We start from the raw sequence: 26,673 nt of genomic DNA on the forward strand, positions 1-26,673 counted from the left end.
TATTAAATTGTCTAAATGATAATCAAAGCAAAGTATAAAATATTTACCATAACAGTATAAAGCACAGAGAGATTCTTGACCTCAACGTCTTCATAGGAGAAGCCCTACACTGGAAAAAACAGAATGACGAAAGCAGCACCCTGACTCCCCAATGGGCCCCTCTGCCGTTGACCATGCACCTGCCTCTGATTATGATATTTATGAATTTACCTCCCTTCTATAGATGCAGCAACTGGAGTTCACATCACAATGACAAAAGAAGAAGGTTTCACTAAATTGATGTGTGACTTCCTAAGCAGTCAACCTAATGTATCTCACTACACCTGGATGAAGGATGGATCTATATTGCAGAATGAGACAGGGAAGACTCTCACCTTATACAACAATGAGGAGAATTTGGGGCAATATTCATGTTTTGCTCTCAACAGTGTTGGGAATTCCTCCTCTGAAGGGATTAAGGGTAAGAGTTCTCAATCCAATTAGTACATTTTGCCCCTGAACAACATATAATCAAACATGTTATTTTTGACTCATCATATAACACATTTTGCTAATATGATTAAGTTGGAAAATTTGTGGGGATAATAAAGGGATTTTTTTCGCCGGTAAAACATTTCCAAACCATAAAATTCCACATTGAGAAAACTCTACTGGATAATGTTTTGGCTGAGTAGTTTTGGCAGATATACAACTTTCCTGGTTACGGGCATCACCCTAGAGTTCCACTTCATATAGAATTACAGATGAATTACTAGGCAGTCTAAAAGTTGAGATATATGCAAATATTTATTCTTGTGAAATCCATACTGATACAGATGTGTGAAGTTTTGGTCCACAATCCCCGACCTTTGTATGACAAAAGAAAGTGGTTTGGTTGGTTTATCTCAGACACATTTTGATTGACATGCTATAGTTACAAATTTAATCTATTGTATATGTATATGTATCTGCTCACATATAGATGAAGGATCCAGCAATTCATTTATAAACAGTTCTGGATGCATTATTCTCCCAGCAACGATTGGAGCAATCTGTCTACTACTGCTTGTATTGCTTGCGTATGCTTTTTGGAGGTAACGTACATTAGCACCTTAAATGTGTATTTTTAAGTTTGGAAATGATCCCATTTCCATGGATAAGAGATTACTTCCCAATCACTGGAAGTTCCCAACACTGAGGCCACCATTGATCCCGAGAACTGGGCTCTCAAGAGATTGGAGCAGTGGTCAATCATGAGTAATGCCGCTCCATTTTAGTACATATGGGAGTGCCGGACATTGATGTTTGCTGAACTTTACTGGCCCAAAACGGCATTCACTTTTTGATATTGTTTCTTCATAAGTTCATTATAGGAGTTGTGTTATTTTTACTATTACAATAGAGTTCACATAACTATCTGTGTGTGACCAAAAAACAGCAATTCTGTTCTATTTGTTTACTTTTTTAACCATCTTTTACCACTTTGAGCAATCAATATGTTATTATCAGCAGGTCAATACAATAATGTCAGTATTAAGTTTGTATGTTTTTTTCATTTAATCGACATTTGCACAAATAAATCACTTCAATAAATCACTTTTCGGAGCCGTATTCTGAGACTCATAAACCCATATTTTTTTTTCTACAAGAAAGTTTGTGCCAGGTAATTTTTGTTTTTTAGTTTTTTCCTCCCCTTCTTCCTAAAGCCATAACTTTTTTTATTTTTCTGTCCAAATTTCCATATGAGAGCTTGCTTTACTGTGAGACGAGTTGTACTTTTGAATGACATCATTCATTTTATCATGTGATGCACTAGAAAGCGGGGAAAAAAGTTTCAAGTGCATTGAAATTGCAAAAAAAGTGCAATTGCACAATCATTTTTTGGGTTTTCTATTTACCATTTTCACTATATGGTAAAATTGACCTGTCAATATAATTCTCCTGATCAGTAGGAGTACGAAGATACTAAACATTTAAGGTTTTTTTTTTGTATTTACGTGGTAAAAAAAAAATTGGAAATTTTGCTTTTGTTGCCAATTTCTGAGACTTGTAACATTTTCTTTTTTCAGGATATGATGAATTATTTTTTGCACCCTGAGCAGACGTTTTTATGGATCCATTTTCGGGTAGACATGATGTTTTGATCGTCTTTTATTGGATTTTATTGCAATGTTATTGAGACCAAAGAAATGTAATTTTGGCATTTTGATTTCTTTTTTTCAATACGCCGTTTACTGAACAGATATTTTCATTTATATTTTGACACGTCAGATTTTTATGCAGCAAAACTAAATATGTGTATTTTTTTCTAATTGTTTTATTTTAATGGGTCAAAATGGGGGCGATTTAAACATTTGCTTCTTTTATTTTTTTCATATTTTTTTACTTTTTATTGTATTTAATAGTCCTCAGAACTGAAGCTGCAATCATCTGAACGCTTGTTCTTTACATAGCAGGGCTTCAACACTGCTATCTGTAGCATAAATAATGATCTCCTATGAACGCCAGCTAAATGGTAGTTTACACATGAGGATGTCATGACAAGAACAGGGGTCACCAGAAGACTTAAGGCTTTCATGGCAATCCATCGGCACCATTGAATCACATCACGAGTGTGCTGATGGGCTAGTGTAATAAATTCCCCAATCAAAGATTAATAGCAGCATTTAACATGTTAACAGCTGCGAGCAGAGCTCCGCTCTGCCTGCGGCTCTTAAATGCACATAATGGCTGATTAATTCAGCCATGATGTGTAAGAAAAGAAGCAGGCTCAGCGCGTGAGCCCGCATCAAGGGCAGGAACAAGACTTTTGACTGACATGTATGTCAAAAGTCGTGAAGGGGTTAAACATTTAAAAACATTTTTCAAACAATATTTAACAGTCCCACAACAGTGCTTGAAATGGTGATCTTTGATAATACACTGCACTACTTATGCAGTGCGATGCATTATTTCAGCCTATCAGTGATATTCTGACTGGCAGCCTTTTTAGATCCTGCTAGTGGTGAGGTCTTAAAAGCATGTATTTAATGTACATAGCGGGGTCTTTGTTAGGCCTTAGTTTGCCATAGCAAGTCATTAGGCATTTAGCAATTGTGTTGTGGGGTGCCAATAGGCCTATAGAATAAGTGTTAATACTCTCCCTTTGAGGAGTAAAACTTCTGAGCTTAATGTTCTCACAACTCCTAAAAGTTGTATCAGGACTCCAGGCTGTATATTTTAATGCCCCTGTACACTCTTTATCTCCTTCCTATCTGTGTTATAAAACACATTTTTTAATGCCCTATTGGGATACACTGCGTTAACAGAGCGCAAAAGTTTAGACCAGTAACATTGAGCGTCACTTACTCTGGAGAACCTGGTGCCTACATGCCGTAAATAAGCATACTTTTTTGAGTATGATTTTCTTTGCTGATTAAAGATGAATGTTATGACATTTTAGACAATTTTGCAATATAAAGGCTTCTATGCATTTACTTTAGTAATTTTTCTTCTTATTTTTCTTATATAATTTCTGTTTTAATAGGAAAAAACACAAGAGACCAACAAGCACTTGCAAGGTACGTGCATGCTAGAATAATAAAGACTTTCTATTTCCTTTTGCCCTTGTTGGATAATAAAATAAACATTATGAAAAGCCCAGATTTCCTAATTATGAACAAGAAAATAGATCTACTGACGGGCACTGTACACAGTAAATGATGAAATATCTATCAGAGTTAATCTGATCTGAAGGCGAGTGGTCTTGATAGAAGGTGTTTCTGGAAAGATTTTCCTATATACATACAGTACAGACCAAAACTTTGGACACACCTTCTCATTTAAAGATTTTTCTGTATTTTCATGACTTTGAAAATTGTACATTCACACTGAAGGCATCAAAACTATGAATTAACACATGTGGAATTATATACTTAACAAAAAAGTGTGAAACAACTGAAAATATGTCTTATATTCCAGGTTCTTCAAAGTAGCCACCTTTTGCTTTGATGACTGCTTTGCACACTCTTGGCATTCTCTTGATGAGCTTCAAGAGGTCGTCACCGGAAATGGTCTTCCAACAATCTTTAAGGAGTTCCCAGAGATGCTAAGCACTTGTTGGCCCTTTTGCCAAGTACAAGGCAATCCTGGAGGAAAACCTGTTAGAGGCTGGAAAAGACTTATGACTGGGGCATAGGTTCACCTTCCAGCAGGACAACGACTCTAAACATTCTGCCAGAGCTAAAATGGATGGTTTAAATTAGAGCATATTCCTGTGTGTGAACGGCGCAGTCACAGTACAGACCGAAATCCTATTGAGAATCTGTGACAAGACGTGAAAATTGCTGTTCTCAGACATCTCCATCCAATCTCATTGAGTGAGAGCGAGTGTGCAAAGAAGACAGGGCAAAATGTCACATCTAGATGTGCAAAGCTGGGAGAGACAGACCCCAAAAGACTGCAGCAGTAACAGCAGGGAAAGTTGGTCCTACAAAGTATTGACCCAGGGTGACTGAACAAATGTACCTCACAATTTTCAGATTTAGATTTTTAAAATATTTAGGCTTTTGAGACTGCTCAGTAGAGATGATTTTTTTCTCTTTCCCGCATTTACAGTGGGGAGGTGCAATCTGTCAGCCTATCAGCAGCGCACACACGGAGCGAAGTGCTTTTTTTCACACAAGCAAGGGCATGTGTGATTGGCAGTGTATGTCACATGTCCTTGCCCTATAAGACCAAGCCATTTTCCCCGTCGCCACCATTTTCTCACTGCTGCAGCTGCGTGTTAGACGGCACCGCTGTTGCTGTGTGTGACGCGCCCCCTGGGACATATTCCTTTTTGAGGGGAATACCCGGCACCGGATCAGATGGGGGGTTGTAGTCTCCGAGCGGCTGTGACCCGGTCCCGTGCCCAGGGCGTCAAGCTCAGTGTTATGTGGCAGCTTTACAGATGTTACTAAAGTTCTTTTGTGTCGACTACGCCACCCGTTGGGATGCGGTCACTGTGGCCGCCGCTGCTGCAGGGTCCACTGAGGCTGATGGTGGGTGCGCAGCTTGGTGGGATAACCCCCAACGGGAGGGGTATAGCCTCAGGGGGTCAGGTGCAGAGGATGGGGGTTGTGGTGGTGCGGTGCAGCCGGCAATGAAGACAGACTCGGGTTGTGCAGTTAAGGGAGTTTACTTACTGCTGATGTTTCGGTCACTCCAGCTGCTAGTGACCACCCGAGCCGTGCTGCGTCCACCAGGTCCTGGATCCAGCCAACCCCCAAACAAGTCCGGAGCGTGGCCCTGAGCTCTCCCTCTGTCCTTTCTTCAGCCGTCCCCACCAGGGATTCACCTAGGTCCAGCTCCCTCGGGCCTTCTTTTGGGACACCCTTGGCCCTGGGTTCCCTGACCCTTCATGTGGTGTGCCTTCGGGGTGAATGTGGTGGGTGACCGTGACAGACACTGCCCACGGTCTCCGGTCTCTGGCTGGGGAATGTCTTTACCCCCACCAGCTTGGGTTCCGGTACCCTGATGCTGACTCCTCACCCGGTGCTCTAATTTGGGTTCTTGGGTCCCTTCAGTCTTCCCCCTCTGGGTCTTTCTCTGCTCCACTCTCTCTCTCTCCAGGGCTGCTGTTTCCTTCTCTCTCCTCTCCAACTGACTTGTTCTCAGCGTCTGACCCTGATCTAAGTTGGTGCCCTCCTTATATATCCCTCTATGTGTGAGCTCAGGTGACCAGCACCCAATGAGCTCCTATCACTACCCAGACTGCTCCCCCTATCTGCCCCTACACTACATGGGATGTACCACCCCCCTCCCACTCCAGCCAGGAACAGGCTCGGTTGTACCTGCACATTTCTAAGTGGGAGTACCGTCGGCCTGCTCCTCTGGAATGGGATGTATGTAGTGCATGCAGTCTATCTGAGCTCAGTTCCACACTCCTTCCTTACCCGGGAGTGGAATATCACACCTCTGGGTTGAGGTGCAATACCCCTGTAGCAGCCGAATCCTCAGGGTGCTACATTCCCCCCTGGTAAATCACAGCACGTCCTCGGGCTGTAAGACATAAAACACCAAAACATACAAAATTTTTATATGAACATATAAAACATATAAACATTATATATATATAAAACTTTTTATATAAACATTCTCGTAGACTTCTCTTGTCTCTGGTTCCTCCTCCGGACACTGTGCACCGTGTGTCCGGGAAAAGTGCGACAGTCTCTTAGAAAATCTGGTTTTCTATAAAACCGGTAGGGGGCGCTTTAGGACGCGCAACTATATACAGGGTAAGTTGGAAGTTGGCCGCTCTCAGTCCTCGGCCAGTTAGAGGAAAGGGAATGGCTGCTCACAGTCCTCAGCCTGTAGGATGAAGGGGTTAATGGGTAACAGTTCACTGGTCCCAACGGGGACTATTTTAGCAGCAACAGTTTCAGTTTTACGGTTTCAGTTTCAATTCACTGTGCCCCGACGGGCAACTATATACAGTCTCTATTCCCGTCCTCAACGACGGCTCCCTCCTGCTCTTTCTTAGTGATACGGTGTTGCTTCAGACCCGTCCGGGTCCTCTTGTGATGGGCGCGGTGGTGTTAGCGCCCGGGTTGCCCGGGCCTTGCGGCCAGGCCTGGGGTATCTGGAAGGTGAAGGGCACCGTAAGAACGGCGGCGCCCTGGGCTACCTGGCCTTGCGGCCAGGCCGGAGGCTCCGCGGAGGTAGGGGGCGCTGTTGGTGATGCGGCGCCCGGGGGTACTAGGCCTTGCGACCAGGCTGGTGGTATTTCCTGCTTTGTCACGCTCCGGGTCGAGGCGCGTGACGTCACAGGGGTCGCTGCGGCGGCTTCCGGTCGGGGCCTAGTCCATTGCGGTGACGTGGCGGCTACGGGCACAGCAGGGGGACTTTCGGGCTCTGCGACGGGGAGCTGGGGCAGGTGAGCGGTGTCACGGCTTGGGGTATAGGCGTCCCCTTTACCTGCCTCCATGCGTTCGGCTCCCTCCTCGGCGCCGTCTCCGGCCTTGGGTCCTCCCGCGCCATCCTCAGAGGCGGTCTGCTTCCTCTTCCAGGGTAGCGTGCTCCGCTGACTGGTCTCTGCGTGCTGAGCCATCTCCCGGCTCCACTCCGCCAGTATCTCCCGCTGTACCCGGGCCATCCTCCGTGCGAGGCCCTCCAGGGCAGTTTGTGCACACTCCCGGTCTCGGGGGAGCTGCGCTAGGATCTCCGCTAGACCTAGCGGGGTTGTGGACTCTAGCAGGCTCCTGACCATCGGGTCGGTGCTGCTCTGCTCGGCTTCCGGCAGGCTCCTGGCCAGCGGGCCGGTGCTGCTCTGCCCTCCTTCCTCGGTCTCTAGCAGACTCCTGGCCAGCGGGCCGGTGCTGTTCTGCTTTCTTTCCATCTCCGGGTGAGCTTCTCCGCTACTCCTTGTTAGACCTCTTGCCTCCGGGTGCGCTCGCTCCAGACTGCTCCAAGCGACACCCATCTTTTCTCTTCTCTTTCGTCTCCTCCCACTTCGAGGGCGATCCCGGGGCAACTCGGTGACTGTCAGCTCCAGGGGTAGTTCTTTCACGCTGACAGACACCTCCAGCATCACAGTCTCTGTTGGTGGGGGCGGTTTCCACTTTTGGCGCCATTTTCTGTCCTGGCCCACGATGGGAGGTGGCCTCTTGCCCTCCTTTGGCACGCCCATAATGGCGTCCGCTGCTCTTCCAAGGCGGGAAATCTGCGGTTTTGGCGGGAAGCGTCGCCCAGTGGCGGGAAACTCTGCAGATGGCGGGAACAAGTTGGAAATGGCGGACAATCGGCGGGAAACGACTGGTGATGGAGTCCGATGGCGTGGACCCTCCGGAACCGGCGGGAGACTTCTTTCTGAGGTAAACTTGCACTTTTCTTCAGGCACGCAGTACCCGGGTGTTGCGGGCACGTAATCCTGCCGACTACGCCAAAGTTGACGCGCCCCCTGGGACATATTCCTTTTTGAGGGGAATACCCGGCACCGGATCAGATGGGGGGTTGTAGTCTCCGAGCGGCTGTGACCCGGTCCCGTGCCCAGGGCGTCAAGCTCAGTGTTATGTGGCAGCTTTACAGATGTTACTAAAGTTCTTTTGTGTCGACTACGCCACCCGTTGGGATGCGGTCACTGTGGCCGCCGCTGCTGCAGGGTCCGCTGAGGCTGATGGTGGGTGCGCAGCTTGGTGGGATAACCCCCAACGGGAGGGGTAAAGCCTCAGGGGGTCAGGTGCAGAGGATGGGGGTTGTGGTGGTGCGGTGCAGCCGGCAATGAAGACAGACTCGGGTTGTGCAGTTAAGGGAGTTTACTTACTGCTGATGTTTCGGTCACTCCAGCTGCTAGTGACCACCCGAGCCGTGCTGCGTCCACCAGGTCCTGGATCCAGCCAACCCCCAAACAAGTCCGGAGCGTGGCCCTGAGCTCTCCCTCTGTCCTTTCTTCAGCCGTCCCCACCAGGGATTCACCTAGGTCCAGCTCCCTCGGGCCTTCTTTTGGGACACCCTTGGCCCTGGGTTCCCTGACCCTTCATGTGGTGTGCCTTCGGGGTGAATGTGGTGGGTGACCGTGACAGACACTGCCCACGGTCTCCGGTCTCTGGCTGGGGAATGTCTTTACCCCCACCAGCTTGGGTTCCGGTACCCTGATGCTGACTCCTCACCCGGTGCTCTAATTTGGGTTCTTGGGTCCCTTCAGTCTTCCCCCTCTGGGTCTTTCTCTGCTCCACTCTCTCTCTCTCCAGGGCTGCTGTTTCCTTCTCTCTCCTCTCCAACTGACTTGTTCTCAGCGTCTGACCCTGATCTAAGTTGGTGCCCTCCTTATATATCCCTCTATGTGTGAGCTCAGGTGACCAGCACCCAATGAGCTCCTATCACTACCCAGACTGCTCCCCCTATCTGCCCCTACACTACATGGGATGTACCACCCCCCTCCCACTCCAGCCAGGAACAGGCTCGGTTGTACCTGCACATTTCTAAGTGGGAGTACCGTCGGCCTGCTCCTCTGGAATGGGATGTATGTAGTGCATGCAGTCTATCTGAGCTCAGTTCCACACTCCTTCCTTACCCGGGAGTGGAATATCACACCTCTGGGTTGAGGTGCAATACCCCTGTAGCAGCCGAATCCTCAGGGTGCTACATGTGCGCTATACCTTGTTAATTTCAAGCCAATTTTCGCACAAATATACAGATAGCTTGGGAGTAGGGAATAGTTGTGATTGCAGTCCTTTTAAGGACTAGGTTACAGCATTTCCTACGACTTTTATCAGGCAGGTCTGTGCTCTTAAATAGATAGATTGTGGGAGTAAAGACTAATTGTAATTGCAGTCCTTTTCAGGACTAGGTTACATGAGTTCCTATCAGTTTTTGCCAGGCAGGTCTGTGCCAGTGCTGTGCAAGTTTTTTTCACAGCATTTGGCTGAATCTAGCAAAGCTAATCCTTTTTGGCCTATTGCAGAGTGTGTTAGTCAGTGGAGTAGCCTATCTGTGTTGCAAGATATACCACCTGTGTATAGAATACCAATTTTTTTACTGCACCTAGTGAAGTAAAATCTTTTGGGCATGGCATCATTCTATTAGTCCATCTATACTGACCTCCATCAGGTTGCAAACTGAATATAATTTTTATCTGCATCTACAGTACCTCTGAAAAAATATTTGGGCTTCTAGCAGTGTGTGGGACTTGTTCTATTAGTCCATCTATACTGACCTCCATCAGGTTGCAAATTAAAACTAATTTTTATCTGCATCTACAGTACCTCTGAAAAAATATTTGGGCTTCTAGCAGTGTGTGGGACTTGTTCTATTAGTCCATCTATACTGACCTCCATCAGGTTGCAAACTGAATATATTTTTTTCTGCATCTACCTCTGAAAAAATATTTGGCCTTCTAGTAGTGTGTCGGACTTTCTCTATTAGTCCATCTATACTGACCTCCATCAGGTTGCAAACTGAATATAATTTTTTTCTGCATCTAGCTCTGAAAAAATACTTGGCCTTCTAGTAGTGTGTCGGACTTTCTCTATTAGTCCATCTATACTGACCTCCATCAGGTTGCAAATTAAAACTAATTTTTATCTGCATCTACAGTACCTCTGAAAAAATATTTGGGCTTCTAGCTGTGTGTGGGACTTGTTGTATTAGTCCATCTATACTGACCTCCATCAGGTTGCAAACTGAATATATTTTTTTCTGCATCTACCTCTGAAAAAATATTTGGCCTTCTAGTAGTGTGTCGGACTTTCTCTATTAGTCCATCTATACTGACCTCCATCAGGTTGCAAATTAAAAATAATTTTTATCTGCATCTACAGTACCTCTGAAAAAATATTTGGGCTTCTAGCTGTGTGCGGGACTTGTTGTATTAGTCCATCTATACTGACCTCCATCAGGTTGCAAACTGAATATATTTTTTTCTGCATCTACCTCTGAAAAAATATTTGGCCTTCTAGTAGTGTGTCGGACTTTCTCTATTAGTCCATCTATACTGACCTCCATCAGGTTGCAAATTAAAACTAATTTTTATCTGCATCTACAGTACCTCTGAAAAAATATTTGGGCTTCTAGCAGTGTGTGGGACTTGTTCTATTAGTCCATCTATACTGACCTCCATCAGGTTGCAAACTGAATATATTTTTTTCTGCATCTACCTCTGAAAAAATATTGGGCTTCTAGCTGTGTGTGGGTCTTGTTCTATTAATCCATCTATACTGACCTCCATCAGGTTGCAAACTGAATATATTTTTTTCTGCATCTACCTCTGAAAAAATATTTGGCCTTCTAGTAGTGTGTCGGACTTTCTCTATTAGTCCATCTATACTGACCTCCATCAGGTTGCAAATTAAAACAAATTTTTATCTGCATCTACAGTACCTCTGAAAAAATATTTGGGCTTCTAGCAGTGTGTGGGACTTGTTCTATTAGTCCATCTATACTGACCTCCATCAGGTTGCAAACTGAATATATTTTTTTCTGCATCTACCTCTGAAAAAATATTTGGCCTTCTAGTAGTGTGTCGGACTTTCTCTATTAGTCCATCTATACTGACCTCCATCAGGTTGCAAATTAAAACTAATTTTTATCTGCATCTACAGTACCTCTGAAAAAATATTTGGGCTTCTAGCAGTGTGTGGGACTTGTTGTATTAGTCCATCTATACTGACCTCCATCAGGTTGCAAACTGAATATATTTTTTTCTGCATCTACCTCTGAAAAAATATTTGGCCTTCTAGTAGTGTGTCGGACTTTCTCTATTAGTCCATCTATACTGACCTCCATCAGGTTGCAAATTCAAAATAATTTTTTTCTGCATCTAACCCAGCCAATAGTTTTGGCCTAATACCACAGTTTGGCCACTCAGCTCTGCTCGGTTACCATCCATTGTTTTTTTGTGCAAACAACTCCAGAGTTGTGAATTAGTTAACCACCAAAATGAGTGGAAAAAGGCCTGCTGCTGGTGGAAAGGGGAATAGGCGTGTTGGGAAGGGGAAAAAAGGTTGTGTCCGTGGGGTAGGTGTTAAAGCAACAGTAACATCTGCAGAAGAAAGACCATCTTCCAGCCAAACTAAAATGTCTACTTCTTTTAGCGGACAATGTGATAAGATCCCTTTCTTACGGCCATGCCAATCGCTACAAATTCCAGATGAGGCACAAAAACAGCAGGTGCTTCAACGGATATCAAGTGCTCCTTTAAGTGGGCTCTCCTCCACATCAACTTCAACATCACAAATACTCCAGTCCTCAAAGGTGTCACCCAAATCGCACTTGCTTCCTCACTGCTCCCAAATCTCCAGCTGCCCGTCTGAGTATGAGGTAGAACAGATGGTTGAGTCTGCAGAGCTGTTTACTCATACTATAGCCTGGGAATCAGAGGTCGACTCCAGCGCTTCTGTGAATCCAGACGAGGAAATGATCTGCACTGATGCCCAGAATCTTTATGAGTCGGATCCAGGACCAGACGCAGAAGGTTCTGACCATAATGTAGACCCTCATTCCCAAACTGTAACTCCTGTTGGTGGAGACAATGAGGAAGACGATGATAAGACTCAAATACCTGATTGGAGCGACAACTTTAGTTTTTTGTCAGGGCAGGAACAGGTTGGCTCTGAGGAAGACGGGTGTGATAACGCACAGGGTGATGATGATGAGGTCGGAGATCCCACTTACTGTCAACCCACAGTCAGCCAAGAGATGAGTTCAGCAGAGGAGGTGGAGGAAGATGCTAGTGACGACGAGGTCAGGTTGCGCCTTCCTGGACAGAGACGTAGTACTGGAAGCACGTCAACAACTGCATCCTCAAACACAACTCTGCCTCTCACCAGAAGTCGTGGTGGCTCTTCAGGTCGCATGGGTGCTAAGCCTTGCATAGCCTGGGCATTTTTTCAGATCGATAAAGATGACCCAACTCGTGTTATCTGTAACATTTGTCAGCAAAAGCTAAGTAGAGGCCAAAAAATACATAGTTTGAGTACTTCATGCATGAACCGGCACATGGACATGAAGCATAAGTTGCAGTGGGAAGCTCAGTGTGCTACAATGCGGCCTAGCCGGCCGGGCCAACCACCGTCTGCTGTATCTTGTTCATCCGCGGCCTCTTCATCCTCTGTGACTGGGGGGACAGCAGTCACACCTGTTTTGGGGCGCAGACCTGCCACCTCTTTACCCGCAACAGCCAGCGTGATTGGCAGGTCATCATTTTCTTTGGAGGTGGTAACACCAGCTGGTCTTGAGCGCTGTCCGACATCGATAGCACCACCTTTGGATCAAGGCAACCTAACATGTCCGCCTGCATCTTCCTCACAGACCGGCAGTTTGCCGGGGACACCCTTATCAACCCCGTCTAAGCACAATAGCCAGCCCTCGGTCCCTCAGATGTGGACAAGTAAAAGACCATTTCCTCCTAGCCATGAGAAAGCTAAGAGGTTGAATTTCACCATCTGCAAGCTCTTGGCTACAGAAATGCTGCCTTTCCGCCTGGTGGACACAGAGGATTTTCGAGACCTTATGTCCGTTGCAGTGCCCCAGTACCAGATGCCCAGTCGGCACTACTTCTCAAAGAAAGGTGTGCCTGCGCTGCACCAGCATGTCGCACACAACATCACCGCTTCTTTGAGAAACTCTGTGTGTGACAGGGTGCATTTCACCACAGACACTTGGACGAGTAGGCATGGACAGGGGCGTTACATGTCGCTGACTGGGCACTGGGTAACTATGGTGACAGCAGGACAAGGGGCTGCTGTCCAAGTCTTGCCGTCCCCACGAGTTGTGCGTCAATCCTCTTTATGTCAAAGTTCCTCCACTGCTTCTGCCTCCTCAACCTCCTCTCGGTCTTCCACCTGCACCGAAAGCCTGTCTGGTCATGCCACAAGCTTTCTAACTGCGCAGAAGGGATCCTGCACACCTCCTTACTATGCTGGCAGTAGGGCTCAACGTCATCAGGCGGTTTTTACATTGAAATGTCTGGGAAATGTGAGTCACACAGCTGAGGAGTTGTGGTCAGCTCTGGAGAACCAATTTCATGAATGGTTGTCTCCACTGGACCTGAAACCAGGGAAGGCCGTGTGCGACAATGCTGCAAACCTGGGTGCGGCCCTTCGCCGGGGCAATGTCACACACGTGCCTTGTATGGCTCACGTGTTGAACCTGGTTGTCCAGCAATTTTTAGCCCACTATCCCAGACTAGATGGCCTTCTGCAGAGGGCACGGTCGCTGTGTGCTCACTTCCGCCGTTCGCATCCCGCAGCTCAGCGACTTACATCTCTACAGAAGTCGTTGGGCCTGCCACTTCACCGGCTAAAATGCGATGTGCCTACCCGGTGGAATTCAACTCTGCACATGTTGCAGCGACTGTGGCAGCACCGACAAGCCCTGGTGCAATACGTTCTGACGTATAGCCTGGGCCAACGAGATTCAGAGGTGGGGCAAATCACGCTGGAGGAGTGGTCTCAGATCAGGGACCTATGCACCCTTCTGCACAGTTTTGAAATGGCGACGAAGATGTTTAGTGCTGACGATGCCATTATCAGCATGACTATTCCGGTGATTTACATGCTGGAGCACATGTTAAACAGAATTCGGAGTCAGGTGGTGGCACAAGAGGAGGTGGAGGAAGTAGAGGAGGAGGAGTTGTATGCGGAAGGGCTAACATCTGCAAGGTCCAGAAGGTCGGCAGCACCAAGGCGGCAGGCATGTGAGGGTGGGGGAGATGGTTTTACCAGGGCGCATGGTAGCAGCCAAACTAGTGAGGAAGGTGCAGGAGCCCAGGAAGAAGTGGAGGACGAACTGATGGAAGACTCATCAGATGAGGGAGACCTTGATCACATTTCTGTTGTGCGAGGTTGGGGGGAGAGGACAGAGGAAGGAAGCATGATTGTTACCTCGCCACCAACACAACAGGGACTTGGTGCTCCTGGATGCGCAACACACATGAGTGCCTTCTTGCTGCACTACCTGCAACATGACCCTCGAATTGTGAGAATTAGAAATAATCCTGACTACTGGGTTGCCACACTGTTAGATCCCCGGTACAAAAGTAAATTTGCAGAAATTATTCCTGCCATAGAAAGGGATGCACCCATGCAGGAGTATCAGCAGAGACTGTTGCAGAATCTTACATGTGCTTTTCCACAAAATACCAGTGGTGCACGTAGTGAATCTCACAGTTCCAACTTGCCAACCGTGGGACCGTCAAGTGTTCAGCACTCAAACCGTAACAGAACCACAGTATCTGGTGGTAACATCAATTTTGCGGAATCATTTCACCACTTTTTTAGCCCATCCTTTGCAAGGCCACAGGAGACAAGAAGTCTGACACATAGTCAACGCCTAGAGACGATGGTACAGGAGTATCTCCAAGTAAACATTGAAGCCACGACTGTGTCACTGGACCCTTGCTCTTTTTGGGCTTCCAATCTGGATAAATGGCCGGAGCTAGCCACTTACGCCTTGGAGATCTTGTCATGCCCCGCAGCCAGCGTTCTGTCTGAACGTGTGTTCAGCGCTGCTGGTGGTGTGCTGACAGATAAGCGCACGCGGCTCTCCACTGATAATGTAGACAGACTCACGTTCATAAAGATGAACAAATCATGGATCCGAAACGACTTTTCTACCCCTGTGTCATCCTGGGGAGAGTAAAAGCTTGATGATTGGTTAAAATCACCCTACCAAACGTTTTAAGCTTTTAAATTACTAATCATGTTTATCTGTATCTTGACTGGAAAATAATTTGGGCTTTGTAGCAGTGTGCAGCACTGATCCTATTAGGCCATCTATAATAAGCTCCACCAGATTTAAAATTAAAAATAATTTTTAGCTGCATCTAGCCCGGAAAATAATTTTGGGGCTCCGAGATGCGCAAGACACATAAGTGCCTTCTTGCTGCACTACCTGCAGCATGACCCTCATATTGTCAGAATTCGAAGTAATCATGACTACTGGGTTGCCACACTCTTAGATCCCCCAAACTTTTCGATCAACCTTTTCATTTTAATAAAGACCAAAAAAATGGTCATTTTTGAAATTATAAGCATTAGCAGGTTGTTAGAAACTGAAATCAAACAGTTTTCAACTCAAAACTTTATGCTAGGTGATGTTACATTTTCTCATATGACCCCTTGTTCGAAAGGAGCTTCTGAACTCTCTCGTCCATTGAATTTGTCAGGTTTTGGATGGTTTCTGCTTCAATTGTTTTGCATGAGGACAGAATACCCTCCCAGAGCTGTTGCTTAGATGTGAACTGCCTCCCGCCATCATAGACACTCCTTTTAATGATGCTCCAAAGGTTCTGAATGGGGTAGAGGTCAGGGGAGCATGGGGGTCACACCATAAGTTTGTCCCCTTTTATGCCCATATCAGCCAGAGATGCAGATGTTTTATGTGCAGCATGAGATGGTGCATTATCATGCAGAAAAATGATCTTGCTGTGAAATACACGGTTCTTCTTCTTGAACCATGGCAGGAAGTGCTGTTTGAGAAAATCCACATACATTATGGAGTTCATCTTTAGCGCCTTCAGGGATCCTAAAGGGGCCGACAATCTCTCTCCCCATGATTCCAGCCCAAAACATTACTCCACCTCCTCCTTGTTGGCGCTGTAGCCGTGTTTGCGTGGGGTGTCCATCAACCAGCCATCCTCCACTCCATCCATCTGGACCATCGAGCGCTGCACGGCACTCATCCGTGAACAAAACAGTTTTGAAATCAGTCTTCATGTAATGTTTGGCCCACTGGAGCCGTTTCTGCTTGTGTGAAGTGGATAGAGGAGGTCGACAGGATGGCGTATGCACAGCTGCAAACCTCTGAAGGACCCTGCATCTTGTTGTTCGGGGGACGTTGGAGGCACAAGCAGCTTCAAAAACTTGTCTGCTGCTATGACAAGGCTTTTTTGCCGCTGCTCTTTCAACCTGACGTAATTGCCTGTAGGAAAGAGTCCTCAATTTGCCCTTATCAGCACGCACACGTGTGTACTGTGAATCAGCTACATACTTCTTGATTGCCAAGACACTTCATCCTGATCATCGCACAATGTTGATTGTAGTCATGCCTTGACCTAAACACTCCACAATTTGTTGCTTCTCAGCAGCCGACACATCCTTTTTCTTTCCCATTTTGGCAGAAAATGTAGGCTGCTTAATAATGTGAGAGAGCCTTCTTAAGTAGTCTTGCCTTTCATTGGACACACCTGCCAAACTAATTAGCACAGGTGTCTGCAATTGCTTACAGTGATATAAAGAGCCCTGACACACATCACCATCAATGAGTTTAACTGACAAACAAAGAAATTCTTCCCTTATCACTCCTAAACACTTTTTGCATAATAATTTGGAACGCGGTGTACATGTGCTTTTCCACAAAACACCAGCGGTTCACGTAGTGAATCTTACAGTTCTAACTTGCCAACCGTGGTCTGTATGGAATTGTTCAATAAAGGGCCCAAAATTAAGATAACATAGATGGGAGAGGTCTCTATGAATAGGAATTCCTAAGTATTTGATACCCTGTGAGGGCCAGGCAAAGGGAAAGTTGGACTGGATGGAATCCTATATGGATTTGGGGAGGGAGACATCGAGGGCCTCAGACTTCGCTGCATTGATTTTAAAATTTTACCATGTAACAAAGTGATCTATTTCAGCCATAACAGCATGGATGGATATATGTGATTGAGTGATATATACTAGGACATCATCAGCAAATAGAGAGCACTTGTACTCGGTGCCTCCCACCTCAATCCACCTAATATTGGGGTTATGGCGAATTGATGAGAGCAGGTGCTCCGTCACTAGGATGTATAAGAGAGGGGACAGAGGACATCCCTGCCTTGTCCCATTGGTGATTGTGAAAGGTGATGAAAATGTTCTGACGCACCCCCTGGGCCTTGGGACACCCGGAGCCGGACCCTTTTTGGTGGATGCTGGTGGTTGTAGTCTTCGTGGCGGCGACCCGGTTCCGTGGCTCAGGGCGGTCAAACCAGTGGCTGAACTATTTATGTGGTTTTGATGTTTAAATGTCCGACTACGCCACCCGTGGATTGCGGTCAGAGTGAACCGCCGCTACAGGGCAGACCGCTGAGGCTGGTGTTGTGGGTGCAGCAGAGCGTAGCATAACTCCCCACGGGAGGAGTATAGCCTCAGGGCAGTGTATGCGGAGGATGGGGGTGATGGTGCAGGGCAGCAGCAGTAACGACACGGAGTCAGTGATGCAGTCCAGGGCCTTTACTCACAGTTCTTATTATCCAGACCACGTCTGCAGGTAATGGCTACCCACGTCGTACTGTGCTCACCAGGTGAGGGGCTCAGACAACTCCCAGATAACTTTGGAGCACTTCACAGGACCCCCTTTGTGTGTCCTTTGTCTGGCCTTTCTTACCAACACTTCTGTCCGGCTGCCTCGGGCCTCCTCTTGGTAAACTTGGCGCCAGTTTCCCTGACCCTATGTGGTGCCTTCCAAGCGGGTGTAGCGAGGGGCTGCGCCACAAAAAATGTCAGAGCCTCCGGTTTCTAGCTGAGGGTCGTTTCCTGCCTCCACTAGTTCGGGGACCGGTCTCCCCCTTTGGCCTGACCCCTCCACGCAGGTGGATTCGGGCGTGCGGTGGCGACTCGCCCGTCCGCACCCCTGGGATCCCTTCATTCCTCGTTCCTGGAGCCTTCTCCGCTCCTCTTCCTTCCTTCTCCCTCTTCCAGGCCTGGGCCTCTGTTACTAGGCCCGCCTCCGGAGCAGAGCTCATGCAGAGCCCCTGCTCCCTGCCACTTCTGCTCAGACTTCTCTACACTGAACTAAGATGGTGCCCACCTTTTATACTCCCTTCTCAATGCACCCAGGAACTGCTTCCTCCCTGCTCCTGCACTACAGGGTTCCCCTTCCTCAGTGTTCCCTCCCCCCACTCCAGCCAGGGACAGGGACTGTCGTGCCCATCTCAGGGGCATATTGGTCGCCCTGCCCCACGGCAATGTGGTGTAATGCATGCAGGTGTCGGGTCCTGATCCACACTCCATCCTTACCTGAGAGTGAGATATCACACCTCTGGGTGAGGTGCAATACGTCTGTAGCAACCGAGCCCTCAGGGTGCTACAGTTCCATTTATCTTCAGCCTAGGTGACGTATTGCGATACAGGGCCGTGATTTTGGCTATAAAAGGGTCCCCTAGACCCCTACCCCAAGCTTTTTAAGAGAATCATATATGGCGTGCCAGGAGACTCTATGGAATGCTTTCTCAGCATCCAACGAGAGTATCTAATTACAAATTTTTAACTGCATCTAGCCCAGGAAATACTTTGTGCCTAGTAGCAGTGTCTGCTAGTCAGCGGATTATCCCGGCTGTTAAGCAAGCTACACCACCTGTAGTTTAGACACTTCATTTTTTCAAAGGAAATGCTTCGGGACCACGGGATACTCAGTGAAGAGCATCAGGAGGCACCCCAAGGCATAGGGGCTGGGACTGGCAGTAGGATGCCTTGCGGTGGACAACCGAGCTCGATCCTTATAAAATCTTTTTAACTGCAGCAGCTTTAGTGGACGCTACTGGAGCTGGAATTACGCGGCTGCTGGCATGAGACTTGCCCTCCAATAGATCCTTGTAAATGGATTTAAAGTGTATTCATTCAAATTAGAGAGACAATTTAAATTAAAAAGCTTAGAGCTGCCTCCACCACAGGGGGGCTCGCTCGACCCACCAGCGGACAGGCACCAGTATTGGGAGAGGGGGGCTGGCCATCAGGGTTCACCGCGGCTCTGGCACAAACCCGGCGACACGGAGGTGGCACGGGCAGGAGCGGACTGGCCTTGTCGGCTTCTCACTTTTTGGATTTTAGAAGGGCATGACATGCCTATATCTGTGTCTCCCCCTCCTTTTACTCCTCCACCTCTTTTATTTTCGCATGACTATATGTACTTGTCACTTTTCCATGTGTTAGTTGTGTCTTCTGAGCAGTTTGTCAGCTTTTGGACACCTTTGAATGTGTTTTCTATGTGTTTCTATGTGTTTTTGTTTGCCTGCCATTGGTTTTAACGGTGTTCGAAGGTGTTCGACGAACAGTTCGACGAACAGTTCGGCGAACACACTGGTGTTCGACGAACCGAACCGAACTCGAACACTACGGGGGTGGCTCAACACTACTGCTCAGGTCTCTTCATCAGGCATAGTATACAGCAAAATCTGAAGAGTCACATATTTATACACAATAAGACACACAAAAACATGTGCAATTACGGGAATTGTTGCTGATTCTGTTGTCAAACTTACAGAATTCATCCTCACCCACAATTACTTTGAATTTGATAACAACGTATATCTACAGGAAACTGGTACAGTGATAGGAAGTAAAATAGCTCCACAGTATGCAAATCTTTTCATGGCCAAGCTTGAAAGTGACTTTTTGTCCTCTTTTCCCATCAGGCCTCTGGCCTACTATCATTTCATTGACGATATTTTAATCATCTGGACGGGGTCTGAGCAACAGCTGAAGACCTTCCATGAACACTTTAATCGATTTCATCCCACCATCAACCTAACACTCAACTACTCCTGTACTGAAATTAACTTTTTGGACACCATCATCAAGCTACAGAACAATGAAATAGAGACATCCTTGTACCAGAAACTAATCGACCGTCCTACATACCTTAAATGGGACAGTTTCCATCCAAAACACATAAAAAACTCTATTGTTTACAGCCAAGCCATCAGATACAATTGGATATGTTCCAACCAGATGGCTAGAGACAAACACCTTGATGGCCTCAGAAAGACCTCTTTGAAACAGGGCTACCATCCAAGAACAATTGAGAACCAGATGACAAGAGCCACCAGAATATCAAGGAATCACCTCCTACATTACAAAATGAAACAAGAAAACAACCGGGTGCCTTTAGTAGTCACCTACAATCCAAATCTGGAGGCGCTAAGAAGAGCTGCACGGAAACTACAACCCTTACTACAAAAAGATGTCCGATTACAATCCATATTTCCAGACCCCCACTTCTGTGTTTCAGGCAGCCCCCAAATCTAAGAAGCATCATTGTCAGACGCTCCCTGTCATCTCCACCAGCTACAGGTACCTTTCCTTGCAACCAGAAAAAATGTAAAACCTGTCCGTTTATAACGACCAAAGACAAGATAAAGATTCCCAATTCACATCAGGACTATAAGATCCCAGGTATGTTCAGCAGTATCACATCTAATGTAGTGTACTTAATTATATGTACCAAATATCCAGCTGGGGGTCTTTATGTAGGGGAGACAGGGCGAAAACTTAGAACAAGGATGAATCATCATCGCAACACAATAATAGAAAAAAGAATAGATCTACCTGTAGCCAAGCATTTTTGTTCCCCTGATCACAGCATGAAAGACATGAAATTACTGGTATTAAAAGGTAATTACAAATCTCAAAGCGAAAGAAGAATCTCAGAAAATAAACTGATGGTGACGTTTAACACTTTCAGAGCAGGAATGAATGTGTCGCATGGATTTATGTCATTCTACATCAACTAAGGAATTTTCTTCTCAGACTTGTGAGGCCATCACAACACTGGACCTAGTCACAGGACAATAAAACCTTCACACTCCTTATCTATTAACTGCTAAAATATTTATAGCCAGAACTGTTTATCTCTTCCATAATAACTCTGCTTTTCATCACCTGTCTTACCTATTGCATTTTTTGTGTGTCTTATTGTGTATAAATATGTGACTCTTTAGATTTTGTGGTATACTATGCCTGATGAAGAGACCTGAGAAGTCTCGAAAGCTTGCAATTTGTTACCATCTTTCCAGTTAGCCATTAAAAGGTACCAACCACTGAGGACTCTCAAATCTAAATATTTTTAAAATATTTAGAAAACCCTATATCATTTCCTTTACACTTAACAAATACTTATGTGGGTATCACATAAAATCCCAATAAAATACATTAAAGTTGTGGGTGTAATGGGAAAAAATGTGCAGAAGTTCACGGGGTATGAATACTTTTTTGGGTATGAATACTTTTTCAAGGTACTGTATATATAAATATGTTTCTCCAAACTGAAGAAAATAAAATAAAAATATAACTTTTTGTTCCTGTAGACGGAGTCCACATATACCGATCTCAGGAGATCAGATATTACAGAAATATACAGTCAATTGAAGGTAACTATAGTGGCACTTGATGATTTAGTTCTCTCTAAATTTAGTATATTTTACTCTTGAGATTAAGAATGTGACTACTGTCTGAAATGTGATTGGCTCAGTCCTGCATTACAATCTAGTTGATAGGAACAGATAACAAAAATTTACATATAAGGTTTTATCAGATGAGGGTTCTTTAGCAATCAGTCTCAGATTACTGAGGTCTTCAGGCAGAATGAGTAATTTGTGGGATTTTCAGGCATCACTCACTTCAGCATCAGAGGTGAGCAATGCCAATGATGTTATGACTCTTTGTACCTGTCGACGAGTTCACAGTTGTCAGAGTTTACACACATATTCTGTTCATTAGACCTGAAACTTGTGCACGCATCTCACCAGGTGTGTGGGGTCGTAACGTCATTCACATCACTGAGTTCCACCACAATAGTGAAGGGCATTGGATAACCCCTTTAATTTAGGGCAGAGAAAGACTGAAGAGCACAGCTAATCCGAACCTATGGGCTAATCTTAGAGAATGCTTTTGCTTCTCAGCAGGTCAATATTCTCCAGCTCACTCCCACTGTAAAACAAAGCCTGGCAGGAATTTGTTTATTAATGACCACAGCCATGTTTCTGTATGCAGAATCATTACACATATATTTTGGAATCTTTGATTTTGCAAAAAAAAAGCACTAAACGTAGAAATACAGATCGTCAAGTACTGAACATATCAGACCACATGAAAATAACAGTTTAAAATAAGAAAAGAGAATGGTTGCAAAATCTACATTTCAACATTCATGTTTTTTATAGGACTGTCTCAAATACAGTGGTGAAAAAAAGTATTTAGTCAGCCATCAATTGTGAAAAATTTTCCCACTTAAAAAAATTAGAGAGGCCTGTAATTGACATCATAGGTAGACCTCAACTATGAGAGAAAAAACGAGAAAACAAATCCTGAAAATCACATTGTCTGATTTGGAAAGAATTTTTTCTCGAATTTTGGTGGAAAATAAGTATTTGGTCAATTACAAACAAGCAAGATTTCTGTCTCTCACAGACCTGTAACTTCTTCTTTAAGAGGCTCCTCTGTCCTCCACTCATTACCTGTAGTACTGGTACCTGTTTGAACTTGTCAGTATAAATGACACCAGTTCTCAATCTCAAACAGTCACACTCCAAACTCCACCAGAAACCAAATTGTAGTCCTGCACCAGACTGAGAAGACTGAATCTGCAATAGGAAAACAGCTTAGTGTGAAGAAATCAACTGTGGGAGCAATAATTAGAAAATGGAAGACATACAAGACCACTGATAATCTCCCTTGATCTGGGGCTCCACACAAGATATCACCCTGTGAGGTCAAAATGATCTCAAGAACGGTGAGCAAAAATCCCAGAACCACATGGGGGACCTAGTGAATGACCTGCAGAGAGCTGGGACCAACATTACACAATCTACCATCAGTAACACACTACGCCGCCAAGGACTCAGATCCTGCAGTGCCAGACATTTCCCCAAGCTTAAGCCATTACATGTCCGGGCCTGTCAGATGTTTGCTAGAGAGCATTTGGATGATCCAGAAGAGTATTGGAAGAATGTAATATGGTCAGATGAAACCAAAGTAGAACTGTTTGGTAGAAACACAACTCGTCGTGTTTGGAGGAAAAAGAATGCCGAGTTGCATCCAAAGAACATCGTACCTACTGTGAAGCATGGGGGTGGCAACATCATGCTTTGGGGATGTTTCTCTGCAAGGGACCAGGATGACTGATCTGTGCACATGAAAGAATGAATGGGGCCATGTATTGTGAGATTTTGAGTGCAAACCTCCTTCCATCAGTAAGGGCATTGAAGATGAAACGTGGCTGGTTCTTTCAGCATGACAATGATCCCAAGCACACCGACAGGGCAACGAAGGAGTGGCTTCATAAGAAGCTTTTCAAGGTCCTAGCCAGTCTCCAGATCTAAACCCTATAGAAAACCTTTGGAGGGAGCTGAAAGTCCGTATTTCCCAGCGACAGCCCCAACACATCACTGTTCTAGAGGAGATCTGCATGGAGGAATGGGCTAACATACCAGTAACAGTGTGTGCCAACCTTATGAAGACTTACAGAAAACATTTGACATCTGTCATTGCCAACAAAGGAAATATAACAAAGTATTGAGATGAACTTTTGTATTTGACCAAATACTTATTTTCCACCCAAATTTAAAAAAAATTCTTTCCAAATCAGACAATGTGATTTTCAGGATTTGTTTTCTAATTTTGTCTCTCATAGTTGAGGTCTACCTATGATGTCAATTACAAGCCTCTCTCATCTTTTTAAGTGGGAGAACTTGCACAATTGGTGGCTGACTAAATACTTTTTTCCCCACTGTAACTAGACTTAAAAAGTCATTTCCACAATAATAATAATGTGCTCTTATAATAATGTACTTATATATTTATTAATTTGTGTTAATAAAACTCATTTTTAAATGTGCATCTCATTGTAAATATCACCCCTTGAGGGTTGCTCCTCTAGGCTTTACTCACACTCCAGTTTCCATTGGAACCTTCCTGCTGTAGTTTATCATGTGCAATACAGTTTTTCTTAGCCAGCATAACTCTGCTCTGCCTCCACTGCTAACATAGAGAGTATTCTACATTGCCCTGTATGATCCTGTATACCATCTCAGAACTTGTCGCCCATTGAACACATCTCCGACATCATTGGTGGCCAATAGCAAAGGCAGCTGCCAGCAGAGGATCTTGATGATTTTTTCAAGTGCATTTAGTGGTAGAATCTTCCTCAGATGACCATAAATAACCTCAGTGATAGTAGCCGATGTTGGAAGTGCTGGGATTCTGGAAAGTGGCGCTCAGTCTCTAGATTGAACAAAACCAGATATTTTGAACATTTTTATTTTTTTAATCATTTACGGATTAGTAACATGTCTTTAAACTTTAAAGTTTAGGATTCGTTACTGGACACTTAGATTTCAATGGGGTTCGGGTCTCATATTCAAGTTCAACTTTGGACTAAAATTCAGTCGAATACCAGAACCCCGAACTTCAATGAGTTCGCTCATCCCTAATGTCTAGCCATCCTGTGATTTCCATTATTGCATGACTTTCCATGCTAGGTGTTGCATATTCAGTGTTGAGGAACATTAATATGTATAGATGGTAATAACAGTATCTTGTTTTCTCTTTCAGCCTGTTCTGTCTGCAGACACCGTTATACAATCCGATGGCGCTGTAGCTAGCGAATATGAAAATGTCCATAGAAAAAATATTTAAAATGACAATAAATCCATCTGTGATGACATTGGAGTCTATTGTTTCTTTATCTGCCATTGTATCTGCTTTGTCTTGAGAACTGTTACATAATTTCAAGTGTATCCTATAAATGAAAGGACAGAGAAGTGGCTAGGGAAAGAGCTCAATAGGATTGTAAGTCCACCGTTTCAGGGTAGGCTGTGGGACAGGGTCCGTCTGAGTTGAGGTACATATGCGGTGTCCACCGTGTGTTCACCCATACGCACACTAGCGATGGATACCGCATGTGTACCTCAATTCCGACAGACCGTGTCCCACAGCCTCCACTGAAACGGCAGACGTACATCCTTGCTGCCATTCCCATACTTCTAGGCTTGCAGCCCTTGTCGAACTTCATACTAGCGGTGGATACCGCATCCTGGTCACTATTCCAGCATACCCAGGCTCCCAGAAATGACGCTGTGGAAACACTGCGTTCCTTCCTCCTCTTCGTGATACCATTCCCATCATTTGGTACACTGAAGAAGGTTGTGTTGACCGAAACATTTTTTGCAGTGGACTGCTTTAAATAAAGTTTACTTTACACTCTTGAGTGCTGAGGTTTTTCTATAATTATATGGTATTGGACCCTACAACTGGTCCAGTAGTGCGGTGATTTATGGACTTTTCTCACTTAATCTGAATGGGTCAGTGGCATTTGCACAAAGGAACAGAAAGAAGAACTTGTAGGATAGCCCCTAGTGCTCAGCAGGTATATAAAAACACCAAAAACAGAAAAGGAATTGCAAGGCTGGGTCTGAGCAAAGACTTCTGACCATCATTTAAACCAGCTGTAACATCAATGAAATATTCAGCAGAACTGAGAAGATCAGTCAGGTTTGTCTATATTCTTTGTAGTGTTTAAGTCATTTTGACAAATTCCAAAGGTTATGATGTTGTTTCAACTGAACTTTAAGGTACTCAAACATGCCTTCATATAAATCTTCAGTATTTCTAAATAACCTTACTTCCTCATGGTGAAATTTATTTTCTGCAGAACATCCTACAGCATGATGTTGCCTGCCCGCTACATCCCGCATTGATCACCTCCTCACTAATTGTACATGCTGCCCCAATACTTCACGGTTAGGATGATATTCTTCAGTATTTTACCGCTATACACATCACTGGCCATTATGACCAAACATTTCAATATTTGTTTATATCACCAGAGAAAACTCCTCCAAAGGATTAGCAGACATCTGTTTTCCTGATCAATTTAAAATTTCCATTTGGCCAATCGGCAACTATTCAAAGTAATTGTTTTAAAGATTTTTAAGACAATTTAAATGTATTTGTTATATATAACTGTTTAATTCACTTACTGCTTGATAGGCAGATGAATCCTTACTTTTACATTTTTTAAGTTATTCCTAAATGTATTCTCTAAGATGTCAAGCTTTTTAAAAATTTCATTTCACGATACTTGGTCACAAGATGCTAGATATGTGCCACCCAGCATTTGTACAGAGAATTGTAGCCTTTCAGAGACTTTTCTTTCACGGTGCTTTGCAATTTTATATTTGCTTTTTTAGAAATTGGAGTCCTTCGTGAAATTCAAGAAAATTAAAGGTATGAACATCTGTAGTTTAATGAAGCTGAACCAACTCTGTCTTTGAGTGTTTGATAATTGTCTATAATGTCAGCAAAATAGTTGCTGTAATTGACTCATCACAAAATATGTACACATTTTCATGAAATATGGACAAATGGGAAAAATTACTTTGCCAGTCTTTAGCCTAAGTGTCTAATAACTTTTTGCCTCAAATGTACTTGATTAAAAAAACACAGTCTGATGTCTGTAGATGACCAAACTTTCTTTAGG

The 26,673-nt window shown here is 44.9% G+C and overlaps 1 protein-coding gene across 2 annotated transcripts in view; it reads left to right on the forward strand.

Annotated features, from left to right (window-relative positions):
- Positions 1-24,945, forward strand: part of LOC141172992 (uncharacterized) — a 41,415-nt gene extending 16,470 nt beyond the window's left edge. For both annotated transcript variants that reach the window (XM_073657606.1, XM_073657607.1), the window contains 5 exons: positions 224-460; positions 962-1,073; positions 3,506-3,539; positions 21,503-21,565; positions 24,747-24,945. In XM_073657606.1, the coding sequence (XP_073513707.1) occupies positions 224-460; positions 962-1,073; positions 3,506-3,539; positions 21,503-21,565; positions 24,747-24,830 (530 nt within the window). In that variant the 3' untranslated portion in view covers positions 24,831-24,945. The remainder of the gene's footprint in view (positions 1-223; positions 461-961; positions 1,074-3,505; positions 3,540-21,502; positions 21,566-24,746) is intronic.
- The last annotated feature ends 1,728 nt before the right edge of the window (positions 24,946-26,673 follow it).

The sequence above is a fragment of the Phyllobates terribilis genome, unplaced genomic scaffold (assembly GCF_046119375.1).
Source record: "Phyllobates terribilis strain yellow unplaced genomic scaffold, ASM4611937v1 Scaffold_12__6_contigs__length_324123572, whole genome shotgun sequence".
NCBI classification, from domain to species: domain Eukaryota; kingdom Metazoa; phylum Chordata; class Amphibia; order Anura; family Dendrobatidae; genus Phyllobates; species Phyllobates terribilis.